A 16008-nucleotide genomic window follows, 5' to 3' on the forward strand; every position below is an offset into this window, starting at 1 on the left:
CAAGGTGCCGCTGCACCTGCCATCCTCTCCTCCACTTTGCTTAGTTCCTGAGCCACCCCAACCCTTTACCTACTTTCTCGGCTACAGGAGGCCAGTAAGATGAGCAGGTCACTTTCTTACCTATTCTGAATCTCTGTTCCCTAATCTGTAAAACACATGACTAGTGTGATAACTGAGCAATACCATATTTTATACCAACTGTTGGCAAGGACTCGGCGATGCCTATTGAGTCTTCTTTGGTTTCTATAGAGTCCATTTTCATTTTCCCTCTTGAACAGCTTTACTGCAGCCACGCTCAGATTTTAGAAGCAGGACTAGGAATGTGCCAGCCAGAGATGACACGGGAAGTTGTCCAGAGCACTAATCAAAGCAGTGCCCAGTGTGAGGAGGGCAGATTTCAGAGAAAGGGGGGACTCACTGTGAGCAAGAAGCTTAAGGGCTTATTAGAAATGAAGTGCTCACTTGAGCACATTACCTGACAAGTATAGGAACAGCAATACAGCAATTACCATTTCCTTTCTATTTAATTTCAGGAGCAGGAGAAGAAATAAATGAAACGTGTGGAAAGTTCACAGTCAGGTATTGATATCTGGCTCTGAGCTGAAGGAAACATACTCTTCTGGAAGAGATTCAAAGAAAGGTTCAGAGAGAATCCTAAGTAGCTCTGGTGTATGAAATGAATAATTTGTTGGGGAAAGATGTAATTTTCAAAGGGCTCCACTAATTTTATGGCCAATAATACACAGGGAAATATTTAACTTCATGCTTTGAGAAAACGTTAGAGATACTGATGTATTCCCAACACTAAAACTATTACATACTGACTTCCAGGTAAGAAAGAAAACAACACTGGCAGCACTCATTTGCTCCAGTGGAATCGCAGATCAAGTCTAAGAATAAAAATAAACTCATGACTGCCTGGGGGAATTCTTAGGGAAATAATCTACCATCAACTTATAACCACATATCCTTGTGGGATATGAAGGACACCTACCCTGGTCACAATCAAGCCCAACTCTGCCTTCCTGGAGGGGAGTAAAGAGGCAGGCTGGCCCCTTCTGCCATAATGGTGAAATGGGCTAACTGCTTTCAGGCTAGTTTTAGTGATGCCAGGAAACCCACCCACAGCCCCCTAAGCACATTTTCTATTATGTTAACTAATTTCCAAAGAAGAATAAATGGCAAGAACAACAAGAATTTGTAAAATTCTAGGGTAATAAGTAAGGAACCGCCCTCATCAAATTTCAACACAAATTACAAGACAAAGGCTGACATATGATATTTAGTTAAACTCAGAAAAATTGGGGGCCTCCCTGGTAGTACAGCAGTGAAGTCTCAGTGCTATCAAGCTATCAGCAGCCACTGCAGCACGAGTTCAATTCCCAGCCAGGATGCTGACCCACATGGCGCAGCAGACCTCTCCTGCTTCGCCCACTGCTCCCCTCAGCAGTGGATTTCAGTCAATGCACCTGTTCTGCTCCCCATTCTGTCTCTGGTGAATCCTCTCACCCCCCACACCTCTGGCCTTGTACTCCAGCTCTTGTATGCATAAATAAATCTTTTTTTTAAGAAATCAGACCTAATAGAATCCACAGATATAAACTAGTCTATGAACTTACTATGTGATAAAACAGAAACAACAGAGAAAGATTTGGGGTCTTGGTAAAGATTGCTGTGCAACTCGACAGAGAACAGAACAAAACTGACTTAGCCACAAAAGTCCAGTTAGAAATGGCAATAAATTCCAGAGAGATTCAGTAACAATTTACAAACTGCCATAAGTGGTTAAGTCTGACTATGATAAAAGCACTGTAAATGACTGACTATAAAAAAACTCAGACTATGCACTGAATATAAAGAAAACCAATACTCAGTATTAACACAAGTAAATACATGGGCAAAAGCTGTGAGGCTATCACAAAAAAATGAATGAATTATAGGAGATAGTCTTTCCAAATGCCTTTAATTGTATATTTTGATAATTACTTTCCCAAATATAAGAAGAACAATGGGAAACAATACTTACACAGCACAGTAGCTTACTATGCTGAATAGACACAAAGAATTCATACAAATGATAAAAATTCCAGAATCCAGTTACTAAATGGTTAAGACCACTTTATACACAACAAAATGTAGACAATAAACCCACAAGGGGGAAAAAATAGAACTTTCATCTTCCATCTTAATGGTTATACAATTAAAATCATAAAACCTCATTTTGGCAGGCTGTGGAGAAACTGGTACACTTAAACTTTGCTGACAGCCCTGCAGTATAAGCTAGAAAATCCCCCAAAGCCTTTCACCAGGTAATTCCACTCAGGGCACATACCCTGTAGGTATGATTACCTGGAAAGGTCTTTGCTACCTCGAAATCAATGCAGACAACCAAGGTTTACAGTTACCAGCCATACAGGAGAAACAGCTTTATCACATCTAAATACAAATTAAGAGCAATCAGTGTGTGCTTCTTCAAAAGGGATCCAAATCATCACAGGCTAGAGATCACAAACTTTCTGTAAGGGGCCAGACTGCAAATATGTTTGGCTTTGTGGGCCAGTCTCTGAGCAACTACTCAACTCTGCTGTTGTGGAACAGAAGAAGGCACAGATGATATGTAACCAATGGGTGCAGCTGTGTTTCAATAAAACTTTATTTACAAAAACAAGTGTGGTCAAGACTCGCAGCATGTACAACACTAAGAGGGAAGTCTGGAGTTAACTATGGGCTCTGTAGGATAATGACCAGTCATTGTTGGTTCAGTTGTAACAAATGTTCCACACTTGTGAAAGCTGATGGTGGGGAAAGTTGTGTTTGGGGGTGTAGGGTAAGGTAAAAGGTATCAGGCTTTTCTGCCCTCTTGCCATTAGGATAGATGACAGAACCCTGTAGTCCTGAATGCATGCCTGATGGCGGGCACCTGGAGTAGGGTGTGGGCATAGGTAGATGGGATTCAACTGGGTTTTTAAGGGCGGCATCACGGGGACACCAGTAGAAGCCGAAAGAGAAGCCGAGAGAGAAGCAAGAGAAGTAGAAGCCGAAAGAACGCCGGAGAGCCCAGATAGAGTGAAGACTTGCTGGGGGCTGGGAGGCCTGCCAGCCTCCCGGCCCCCCAGCACCCCTGCCTGCTGTGTACGTGGTAATCCCAATAAAAACCTGCAAAAAGCCACTGAGGATTCTGACACCTCCTTTACCCGATCTGCTGGATCTAGAAAACCTGCACTGTGTCCATTCCTGCCCTTACAGGGGGGAAGACAGTTATGGGAGTTCCCTGCACATTCTGCCCAATTTTTCTGTGAACCTAAACTACTCTGAAAAACGGTCTGTTAATTAAAAGAAAATAAACAGGTGGCAGATCATCAGACCACAGGTTGACAACCTACCTTAGACTAAGGTTTTCCTAAAATAAAAGGATTTGCTCAGCTCTGAAACCAGATTGTCGCAGAAGTAAAATAACTGAATGCCAACGGAATATAATGGAAAAGGAAAAGCCATGGTATTTTCTGATTCCATCCAGTAACCAAATCAAGGTTTCCGAAGCCTTGCCAAGAGTGATCAATTTTCCAAAATTTAATGGGAAGAAACCACTCAGTCATTAAGATATCAGTAAGTGGGGCTGTGTCTCCCCTTCAAAAATACACAGAACTGCAAAGACAATAAAGCCGAGCTACACCATTAGTTCCCAGAGCCTGACAGACCACGTAATGCTGAAATCCATCCTCTCAGATCATTATGGCTCAGAAGGCCAATTCTTTCTGTAAATTTAAACACTGACCAAAATGCATTAGGCCAAGTTAGATTATTTTTACCCTAAATTAAAGTGTGTTCTTCCCTCTTCAATTCTGGAAAGTTGGCTTCTGTCTCCAAACAAGCAGTCTAAAGAGTGGCAACTCCTCACAGGAAAAAAAAAAAAAAAAAAAAAAAACTGCTTCCAGAAAAGGTGCGTCATGTACACGTATATAAAGGTACAAAATCAACACACTCAGAAACAGAATATGACCGTTTTGCCCTTTTCCTAATACAATTTTAAACGGAAACAAAACCTTCTTCATCTTCTCCAGAAAGAAAATCACTGTCCTCCCCAGTGGTAATGAGGCTTCAAGGAGCAAAACAACTTTAAAAAACCAAGGCATTTCGAAGACCAGTCATTTGGAACCAAAGTCCACTTCTCAGTGGGTACCAGAACCTTAAAATACTTTCTAAAGGAAAAGAAGAGGCAGCTGGCCCCTAAGCCTCAAGAATCATCAAAGCAGGCCTCTGCCTTTAATCGCCAAAGGCTCCAAGGTTCCCTAAACAGGTGTGAGGTGTGACTACAGTAGAAATCTCCTCTGAAAAGAAGGCAGAGTTGTCAGACAACCTGCTTTCTGGTGGTTTTATTTGGGAGATGCTATATTTAAATGTGGGGACGATGTGGAAGCTTAAACTTCTCTAACAACTGACCGAAGTGACATATTGTTTAATAACCTTTCCTTGGAGTCAGTAATCACCATTTATGGCTCACCCACTCTGAGCAGAGAGCAGACAGCTGAGGAAGCTGGGAGAGGCTACAAAGAAGAGGAGAGCACTGCCCTCTGGGGAAACAGTTTAGAACAAAATGAAATAAAAGGAGGTGCCAGTAGATTAATACAAGTGCAGCTGCGCAAAGGACAAGTGCAAAGGAACTGGGAAATAAAGCCAAGAGGAAGCAAGTCTGTGGGGAGGTGATAAAGTGTTGATGAAGGAACCAGAATCGGACAAAGTGAGGCTGAAGATGAAAAGCATCTCCAAATGACAATGTGAACCATTTCCTATGAATTCATTCAAGATTCAGGAGGGTCTATCTAAAATTTGTGTCATGACAGTTCAAGGTCTCCTTTTCTTCTATCATAGAGAACTTTTCATTCATAGCTACTTAAGACAGAATTCAAACTTTTGCAAGTATAAGAGTGAACCACCATAACATTAACTGCCATTCAAAGACAATACATTGGTCCCCAAATCCTGAGAGTAACAGGTTTATAGGGAAAAAATAATGACACAAGATATGTAAAAGTTGCATTAGGCACTAAAATCAATACATTTTATTCTGGACATTATGATGCAATGTTTCTATTATTCCTAATAAGGAATTAATAAATACGATCTGAAGCTGCACTGTCCAATAGAAATGTAATTTAAAATTTTCCAGCAGTCACTTTAACATAAAAGGAAAGAGGTAAAATTTTTGATATTATTGTATTTAATCCAACATACCCAAAATATTATCATTTCAACATGTAATCAACACAAAGATATAGTGAGAGATTTTACTATTTAATAAAGTCTTAAAATCCAGTGTCGTAGGCTCTCAGCATATCTCAGATTAGAAACCAAATTTCTATCAGAAATAATTGATCTATAGTTAGATTCCATCAAATTTATAGTTGACAAGGTACAGTCTCATATCCAAATTGTTCTAAACATACTTAGAAGTTTTCAATTAACTATGAATTTTAACTTTAGTTAAATCAACTCAGTTTGAACCCTTCAAGGGTTCAAAATGTACATGTGACTAGTGGCGACCATACTGGACAAAGAATGTGCAGAAGTGAGGATTCATGATAAAGATAACCACTACAACCAAAAATGCAAGCCTAATTATTAAAAGGAATGTGATTAAACAAAGCAAATATAGGGTCTCCCCTTGTGGCACAGTGGTTGAGCACTGGGCTGCGAAGCTGCCCGCAGCCGCTGCAGCACCAGTTCAAACCCCAGTTACTGGCGAGGGTCCCACATGGCGCGCAGCCCTCTCCTGCCACGCCCGCTGCTCCCCTCAGTAGTGTATTTCGTCAGTCTGCCTGCTCTGTTTCCCGCTCTGGCTCTGGTGAATTCTCTCACCATCCTGCGCTTCTGACTGTATCCAGTGTTTGTATAAATAAATAAATAAATCTTAAAAAAAAAAAAAAACAAACAAAGCTAGAATGTGGAAGGAAAATCACAGTATTACAAATAGAAACTCATCAAAGAGAGTTACAGATGTTTATTACTAGAGATGAGAGATGCCATTTCAATACATACAGATAAGTTAAACTACCACATAAAAGGGAAAGTCTGACTCAAAACTGCACCCAACTTTATACTGCATTTCCAGACAGTATTTAAAACAAAGTTATTCAGAAAGACGGAAGAATTAAAGGATGGCCATGCTATACTGGAAAATGTAACCAGAAGGAAAACAGGGATCTAGATCTCAATATTAAATAAATTGAGGTCAGGGCTACAACACTAAACTAGTAAAAGGACACACTGGGTAAAGGGTATATCTCACAAGGAGGACATGATGGTTACTATCTAAGCCACAAACATATCATTAATAGGCATAAAGCAAAAACTATAGGACATATATGGAGAAATAGAATCATATTATTAGGAGACTAACTTCTCTCAGACAATGACACATCAAAAAAGTAGAGGTGTAGAAAACTTAAATAACATAATTAATATGGTAGCTCTGGTACAGCAAACTGTAACCTGAGAAATGAATAGTCACTGCTGTTGGTTGCCTAAAAAATATTCACAGGAAATGACCACATATTGGAACACAATGTAAATGTCAATAAATTAAAGAAATAATAATGGTGACAACATTCCCTGCTCACAGTGCAACAAAACTAAACATGAATCAAAATATGGGATGTATCAAGCAAAAACAATTATAAATCAGAGACATCCTGCAGGGGAGGAGGAGGGAAAGGGATCAAAGGGAGGGAGGGAGGAGCACAGGGGACTGTGGTGATGGTGCACGGGTGCATTGGTGAAGGAAACTCTATGTGGACTACACCTGAGGTGGGGGGGGAAGCAAATAATGTTTAAAAATGAACAATGATGTAAAAAATAAAAAAATTAATTTATTAAAAAATTTGGGCCTCTCTGGTGGCACAGGTGGTTGAGCATCGCACTGTGAAGCTGTCCGTAGCCTCTGCAGCGCGGGTTCGATCCTGGCCAGCCGGGGAGAAACCTACATGGCACAGCAGACCTCTCCTGTCTCACCTGCTGCTCCCCTTCAGTGTATTTCTTCAGTCTGCCTATTCTGTTCCCCGCTCTGTCTCTGGTGAATCCTCTCACCCTCCCGTACATCTGGCCTGTACCCTGGTTCTTGTATAAATAAATAAAATCTTCAAAAATAATTTTTTTAATTTAAAAAAATATGGGATGTAGCTACACAGGCAATTAAAAAAACTCAAATAACTCTTAGTTCACAGGGTGGGCAGGTTCAAATATTATACACACCAGCAGCTAAAGCAGTATTCAGAGGGATAACTATAGCTTTAAATAGAGATAAACAGGGGCCTCCCCGGTGGCGCAGCGGTTGAGCGCTGGGTTGCGAAGCTGCCCACAGCCTCCGTGGCGCCGGTTCGATCCCCGGCTGCTCCCCGGCCCCGGAAGAGGATCCCACATGGTGCGCAGACCTCTCCTGCCACCCGCTGCTCCCCTCAGCAGTGTGCTTCGGTCCTTCTGCCTGTTCTGCTCCCCGCTCTGGCTCTGGTGAATTCTCTCACCCTCCCGCGCTTCTGACTGTACCCAGTGCATGTATAAACAAAACAAACAAACAAATATAATAAATAAATAAATAAAAACATGCCTCTATAAAAAAAAAATATTAAATAGAGATAAACAACAAAACAGAAAGAAAATAAGTACCCAATTCAAAAAGAACAAATAAAATAAACCCCAACAAATCAGAGGGAATTAATAAAGTCAAGGTGGACATTAATTAACTAGAAAACAACTCATTAAATAAGAGTCCAATCAAATAAATCACCATCTAATATAATAAAGGGGGCAGGAAAACAAATACAAAAGAAAGAAAGGGGGCAGAGACAGAGAAAATTAAGACTGAAAAGAGACTACAATGTTAGTTATGCAAAATGACTTCAAAATCTTCATGACTGGAGTAATAGTCTCTAGAAATGTATCAAAACACACTCCAGAACAAAAAAATCGATGCAGATCAATGCCAAAGAATAGAGAAAGCTGTCAAAAAGCAATAGTCCCTCTAACTCACTAGGTTTAAAAGGTTTGGTGGTGGTGGTGGTGGGGAATCCATGAAATCTTTAAAGAATATGTAATTTGAGGGCCTCCCCTGGTGGCGCAGCAGTTGAACCCCTGGTGCCCGCAGCCTCTGCAGCGCCAGTTCGTTCCCGGCCACCAGCGAGGGTCCCACAAAAAAAAAAAGAAAGAAAGAAAAAAAAAGAATATATAATTTGAAAGATGAATTGTTCTTGGCATAGAAAGAGAACACTTTTTTTTTGGTGAAACAAGTATGACATTGATAAGAAAAATCTAACAGTCTGCAAACATTTAGAGACTAACATCACATTATGTTCCATATACGTCTGTATATGGTTAAAATTTCAAAATAACCAAAATCTTAAAAAAAAAGTTTACTCAAGGAGAAAAAAAATCCTATCTAGATACCATTCTTCAATTAATAAGTTTGACAACAGTGTGACAAAGTATGAGGAAAATTGGCACGCTCAAACTTCTAGTGAGAAGGTAAACAGATCAACCTATGGAAAGCAATCTGGCAATGTTTACCAAAATTTCAAGTGCATATACCCTTTGATGAAGTGATCCTCATGTTTAGAAACCTGTCCTATATACACACTCACACGTGCATGAAATAATGCATGCAGCAATTCACTGCAGCTCTAGTTGTCGCACGCAGCAAAGATTGCAAACAACCTACTTGCCATCAACAGGGAGTTTGCTAATGGGCTAATCCTTGGAAGTGATAAAAAAAGTAAAAGGAAGTTCTGCAGATACAGATATGGAAAGTTTTCTAAGATATTAAATTTAAAAAGGTATAGGCAAAGGTATTTAACAAACTGCCATGTATGCCAAAGACAGGGAGGCAAAGTGGACAAAAGCAGAAAGCTGACTTTTCTATGTCTTTTTGTACCTTTTGAATTTGGAATCATATGAATATAATCTTCTACCAAAAAGAAAATCTCAAACAACCCCCACCATTTAGAATGCACTACTACCAATATAAACTCACAATCCACACAGGACACTTGCGATACCTTCTACACTTGCTAGCTGTGTGAAGGCCTTACTTCAAGTAAAGACTGAGTTCAGGAAACTTTTATTCTTTTAAAGGGCATGGCAGGACACAGCACACCAATGAAAAGGGGATAGATAGCACTCGAGGTGCAGAAGGTCTAATCAGAGGGAGTTTCAAGAACTCTGGTTATGCTTTGGAACAACCTGGGGATCTTCTAAAAATACCAATGCCCTGCACCCCACCCCCAGACTATTTATATTAGATGTTTGGGGAGAAGGGCCCAGCATGAAAACTGCTGGTCTAAAATGCTTTACATCAGAGGTCTTGAACAGAGGGTGATTTTGCTCCCCCAGAGGACATGTCTAGGCCTCACAAATGGGATGTGGGTGGAAGTTGCTACTGGCACTAGGTGGGCAGGGGCAAAGGAAAGCTGCTGCCACAATGCACAGCACCACATCCCCCCCAACAATGACCTGTCCCCATTGAGAAACAATTCATTCTTAAGCAAGACAATCTCCTTATTTACCAGTGTGGATACACACACGAGTCTAATAAAGCTAAGTTCAATGGCTACAGGAACTACAATTTATTTGTTGACATCATTCTAAGACACTATAAAACATGAAATTCCATGTATATTCTTTCTCTGGCCCCTGTCTAGTTAATCTAGCCAAAAACTTACAGCTCATTTCTAAAGTAGCCAAGAGAGTCATACAGTTCACAAAATGGCAACCCATGAGTCAAGAGGCTCTAGGCGTCCATTTTGTTTAAGCCACTGGTCTTTTAAAACAGTAAATTGGTACCAATCAGCTGCCTCTCCCGAGGTGGCACATACCTGGGGCACTGCCATAGACCCCAGCTGGTTGGCTTCTTGCAGTCATTTGCAGCTCCCCATCTGGCCCCTTAAGCATTTGAGGTGGCCCTCTCCTGCAGTTTTCTCCAAACCGTTGGGGGTATAGAGCCCCCTACTCTTCTTCCTCCTCACGTTAAAAATATCCCCACAGCCATTCTAATGTCTCCAACCCCCACTTCACTGCCCAAATAGAGCTGAGAGAGAGAGAGAGAGAGAGAGAGAGAGAGAGAACTGAGAACTAAGGTAGAAGGAGAGATGGCCTTTGTGTAAGGACCTGCTTCTGTTAATTGGCATGTCATTAAAACAGGCTGCCTGCTATCTGATTCATCTCTGGATATTACAAACCAGGCTTATAGTTTCTAGCAAAGTCCACTACAGTGATATATAGCTCCTTGATGAGCTTCCTTATAAGGAAAAGACTTCAATTATTCGGCTTCTTGCATTATTTACATTAGTGTATTCCTCCCTCTCCCCCCAAGATAGGTCAGAAGCCCTAGATAGGGGATCTTTATCAAAAGACTTGATCATTTTGAAAAGCTCACCCTTTTCCTTTGAAATTATTCACCCAGTTTTTCGAGGTGTGCTTTAGAGGTGACCTGCTATGATCCACACATTTTATTAGTGAGGAAAATGACCCCAGTGAGGTTTAGTCACTCAGCCAAGGCCACACTCATGAGCTAGTGGCAGAGGAAGAATGAGAACATTTACTTCCAGATACCAGTCCCATGGGTTTTCCATGAAAACACCATCTGCGCTGTGGTTTTCCTACTCGAATAACATCCATGCCCAGACACCTATTAACATGGGTAGATACGCGCTGCTATAGAAATACATCCACTGAAATTTAACCAAGTCATTAAAACTATTACTTCAACTTTGAGCGTGGTAAGAACTGGAAGACTCTGGATGCATTTGGGTCCTTCTCTTGTAATTAACCTTAACCTGGCTCAGTTTATGAAAGGCTGATGTCTTCAGAATCTTCCCAAAGCATAAATAAGAGATGAAAAACATGCTATTTATAGCAATGGCGACATTTTCTTTCTAAATATTTTCTTCCTAAACTAAGGAGCTGCTTCTAACGTCTAAAATTCTAACAAGTGGCGAGCGATGGTAGAAAGTAAAACTAGCCAAAACTAGCCCAAAGCTTAAGGGAGTGAAGTTTACGATGCAAAAAATCCACATGCCATAGAACTCTGAGTTTCGTCATCGTTTTCTGACCAACCGATCTTAAATTTTCATGTGGTCTTAGCGTTTCAACCTACTCCTTCCTCCCTTCCCACCGACACTATCAAATTTGGCATCTCGGTCTTCCCCGAACTTTGTCTGCCCACCTGACACCACCCCTTGTCATTTTACACCAAAATGATGAAATGAACAGGCGCCTCTTTCCCTTGAGCGCCTGGACGTCTTCGCCGCTCCATTTTCTTTTCCTTCAGGGATGCCGACACCTGGATGCGCACTTCTCACTTTCGGGCGTTTCACCGCCAGCGCCTTCGCATTCCCCAACTGCCAGGATTCGGCGTTGAAACCGCACCGCTGGGGGGAGCGCGATCAGCTCCACAGCAGGTGGTGGAATCGAGTTCCATCGCAGGCCTCGAGCAGGTTGGGGGTCCGGGGATCTGCCCCCCACCTCCATCCACGGAACCTGTCCACCAGCCCACCCGACGAGGGAGAAGGTGGGGGGGCGAAAGGTGAGGCGCGAGAGGCCCGCGGGCTCAGAGCCTGCTGGGACGCTGGGGGCCCACCCGTCGGAGCGCTGCGCCCCCTGCACCCTTCCCCCACCTCCCCCCGCCCCCCGGTGCTCAGGCGCCAGCAGTCCAGGCCTCTAACTCCTTTACCAGACTACAAAGACGACAGTTCGAGTCCTGCGCTCGGCCGCACAGAAGCGCCTCGAGCAGAAAAGGAGTAAGACGCCGCTGCCTAAATGACCCCACCTCGAGGTGTTTCTAAACAGCCCCGGCCCCGACGAAACGATCGTCCACAAACAACACCGGTAAAAAGCCACCCCCAGTCTCCTCCGAACTTTGAAGGAAGGTGAGCTCTGCGTCAAGTGGAGGTGAGGCCAGCCCTGGCGGGTCTCAGGAGTCCCGGCCGAGATGAGGATCCGGATACGGTTTCAGTGTCTCCGGGTAAGCCCCCCGCCGGCGGGTGGGTGCCAGGCCCGGCCCCTCTCTGCCCCGAAATTCGAACCCCCGGACCTCCCGAGCTCCGCCCGCGGTTCCCACGGACTCTGCCTCGCAGCGGAGACCCGCGGCGGCGGCGACAGGCCCGGAAGGCGTCGGCCCCGCGACCCGGGGCCGTGGCGACCGCGGGGCCCGCGGCTCCGCACTCACCGAAGTCCAGGAACTGCTTGATGGAGAGCGGCGACGGCGAGAAGCGCGAGTAGCGCTCGATCTGTTTGGGCACCGGCTGCTTCAGCAGCCACCGGAACAGCCGCATCCTGGCCGGGCCGCGCACACACCAGCTCCGACGCCCGGGCGGCCGCGGGGCCGGCGCAGCCGAGCCGCGCGGATCCGGCACGTCCGCCGAGCGCGCACCCGGCCTCCGCCTGGGCCTCGGCGCCGCGGGTGCCGCCGCCGCCTCCGGAGCCGCCGCTGGTCCCGGGTCGCCGCTGCCGGCCGCCCGCGGCTTTCCCGGGCCCCGCCCCGGTGGGCGGAGCCAGCCGCCGCACGTACGCGGGGCGCGGGGGGCGCGGGGGGCGCGCGGCCGCACGCGCAGGCCGCCGATTGGCCGCCGCCGCCGCCGGGGTTTTCTCGCGGCCGGTGTCGCCCCGCGCGGACGCGGGCACTTCCCCCCGCCGGCCCCCCCAGCCCCGGCCCCTGGGACGCCGCCGGCCGGCCACGCCCCCCCCCGCCCCCCGCGCGGGCTGGGTCGGCCGCGGCCGAAAGGTGGCGAAGGTGTCCGGGGACTGGGAGGAGGCCCGAGCCCCACGCCCAGAATCCCTGCTGAGCGACGCTCAAGGCCCCTACTCAAGGGAAGACACCTCTTCCGGGAAGCTCTCCGGGATAGACTGACCCGCGATCTCAGGGTGTTGGTACCATCTTGCCACTTGCACTTTCATATTCTATTTACCATTTAACTGTTGGCTGGTTTCGCCCCCCCACCCCCCAATTTTGGCAGGATTGCAATGTTACTGTTTTGTGCCCCGCACGCCCGCCCACCTCCACTCTTATGAACACCTTCAGACAGGACTGTTAGGATCCTGAATCTATTTCGCGACCTCTTTTTTTTTTTTTTTAAAGATTTATTTGTTTATACAAGCACTGGGTACAGTCAGAAGCACGGGAGGGTGAGAGAATTCACCAGAGCCAGAGCGGGGAACAGAACAGGCAGAGTGACAAAATACTCTGCTAAAGGGAACAGCGGGCGAAACAGGAGAGGTCTGCTTCGTCATGTGGGATTCTCACCAGCCAGCTGGGATCGAACCCGCGCTGCAGAGGCTGTGGGCAGCTTCGCAGCCCAGCGCTCAACCGCTGCGCCACCGGGGAGGCCCTCACGACCTCTTTTCACCCATCGGGGCCAACACCTTTGCACAAGATGAATTATAAAGTCACGACTCTGCCGCATGCCCCCACCACCATTACCGTTGGATAGGATCAAATTTAAGGTCACTGGCACTATCTTTCCTGCCCCCTCAACACCACCTCCACCACAGGGCAGCTCCCCAACTCTTCAGCTTCACCAAACCAGCACCACTGCTTTGGGCGAAGTCTCTGCTACACGACGTGTGTTGGGCATTCTTTGTAAGACTAAACTTGAACTCGGAGCTCACTATAGGAAATGACGATTTCCTAATGTTATGGCAATTTCCCTGAGAAATCAGGCGGCACTCAGAGAGGTGGAGAGCAGGAGATTGAATTGTCACACCCGCGGGCCCAGTGGGATAGCTCCCAAAAGTCTGAGCCCCGAATTGCAGGAACGGTAAGGTTTTAAACACTTTGTATGCAGGAGCTTGTCACCCCGTCTATCATAGACTTTATTGTTTGTGAAGGGGGTCAAGGTAGCCGTGGCTGCTACTGTGGGCAAGCCCACACCGAGGGAACTTTCCGTTCCAAGAGGCAACTTCCTGCTTCATGTATGTGAATATATGAAGCTCTGCTTGATTACCCTTTCCACCAAACCCGATTTTATTTCTGGCAGTGGGTACACATCAACTAAAAGGTAGAATGTTCTCTCAGGAAAGGTAAGTGTAACTGGAAACCACTCCTTTGGTCTGATTGGACTGGTTTTCTCAATGATTATTGGTATGTAGCTAGCTAGTCTTTGTGCCCTCGCCGGGTGCTTATGCCCACAATTCTTTGCTCAAGTTACATCTTGACTCTGAACTTAAAGTAACGCATACACTAAAAGACACCCCGGTGGCCTTCCACACTTCCGGGTTTTCAAGTACATCTTGGTCACCTTGGTGGTGGAATGCTACATAAATGACCATGTCTCTTCTTTTGTAAAATTTATTATTACTCTTGATTGAGGTGACATTGGTTGACAGCACTGTATATGATTTAGAGGTTCACACCTCACCATACGCACCCCCACACAAGCACCCCCACCAACACGTTGTCCTCTACCCCACAGTCCATTGGGCCCCCTCCACCCTTTGCTCTCCACCTTCCCCTTCCCCTCTAGTAGCCTCAATTCTATAGTCAGATTTCTAGAGTTGATTTTGCTTTGGTTCTGTTGAAGTCTTTGTTTTGTTTCTTTATATGCCACAGATGAGTGAAACCATCCAGTACTTGTCTTTGTCCTCCTGGCTTATTTTACTTAGCGTCATCCCTTCCAGTTCCATCCATGCTGTCACAAATGGCAAGAGTGGTATTTCACTCTTGTCACAATGGCGAGTGGTAGCCCATTGTGTGTATACACCACATCTTAATCCCCTCATCTGGCCTTGGCACTGAGGTTGTTTCCATAACTAGGCTACTGTAAACAGTGCTACAAAGAACATTGGAGTGCACATCCCCTTTCATCCTTTGCATAATACCTGGGAGTGGGGTTGCTGGATCATAAGATCTATTTTTAATGTTTTGAGGAACCACCATACTGTTTTCCACAGGGGCTGGACCAGTCTACACTCCCACCAACAGTGTACACGGGTTCATTTTTCTCCACGGCCTGCCTCACTTATTGTTTCTGGTCTTTTCAGTAAAGGCCTTTCTCACGGGTGTGAAATGGCATCTCATTGAGGTTTTGATTTGCATTTCCCTGATGAGAAGTGATGATGAGCATTTTCTTGTGTGCTCGTTGGCATCTGTATGTCTTCTTTGGAGAAGTTTCTGTTTAGCTCTTCTGCCTATTTTTTTGATCAGGTTATTTTCTTTTTGTGAAGTTCTGTGAACTCTTTGTAGATGCTGGATATCAGCCCCTTATCACTGATCAAAATGCTACTTTATTTTTTTATTATTGAGATAATAATGCGGTGCCCCCATCGGGTATTGCTACTGTAGTGCACCCACCACCAAAGCCCATTGTATTTCCTTCCCTCTTTGTTCTTACCCCTTCTTCACCCCCACCCCCCACCCACTGCCCCTCTCCAGATGTTTCAGTTCTTTAGTCAGCTTTCAAGGGTTAGAGTTTAAGCTTGTCTCTAACCCTTAGTTTGGTTTCTCTATAGTCCACATATTAGTGACACCATCCAGTATTTACCTTTCTCCTTCTGACTGATTTCGCTTAGCATTATCCCTTCCAGCTCATTCATGTTGCCTCAAATGACACAAGTTTGTCTTTTTTGATTGCTGAATAATATTCCATCATGTATACCATATATACGACATCTTCTTGATCCACTCATCTGTTTTTGGGCAATTAAGTTGTTTCTATAATTTGGCTGTTGTAAATAGTGCTGCAGTAAACATGGAAATCAAACGCTACTTTAAATCTATGGTTTCTGTTGATTTGATTACTTCAGCTATCAGGCGCCTAGCTTTCTTAATGCTTTTCCAAAAGGTGGTAAAGTCCTAGAAGTTGGCATCAATATGAAAGAGCCTGGTATGATAAAAACTGTGCTGGTCCAGGGCTCAAGTGACCAGGTCCTAACCTTGGTTCTGTCATTAACTAGCTGTGTGGCCTTAGACAAGTCACCTAGCTCTTCTGTGTCCCAGTTATTTCTTATGCCAGACAGACAGACCCAATT

The 16008-nt window shown here is 45.0% G+C and overlaps 1 protein-coding gene across 2 annotated transcripts in view; it reads right to left on the reverse strand.

The window, feature by feature from the left end:
* The window catches only part of PDK3 (pyruvate dehydrogenase kinase 3), a 57600-nt gene extending 45068 nt beyond the window's left edge, over nt 1-12532 (reverse strand). Inside the window, exon 1 of one of the 2 annotated variants that reach the window (XM_037512597.2) lies at nt 12212-12532. In XM_037512597.2, the coding sequence (XP_037368494.1) occupies nt 12212-12317 (106 nt within the window). In that variant the 5' untranslated portion in view covers nt 12318-12532. The remainder of the gene's footprint in view (nt 1-12211) is intronic. The other variant, XM_037512598.2, reaches the window with a different exon arrangement.
* Nucleotides 12533-16008: the final 3476 nt, after the last annotated feature.

The sequence above is a fragment of the Talpa occidentalis genome, unplaced genomic scaffold, assembly GCF_014898055.3.
Source record: "Talpa occidentalis isolate TD23 unplaced genomic scaffold, MPIMG_talOcc4v2.1 talOcc4.15, whole genome shotgun sequence".
Taxonomy (NCBI): Eukaryota; Metazoa; Chordata; class Mammalia; order Eulipotyphla; family Talpidae; genus Talpa; species Talpa occidentalis.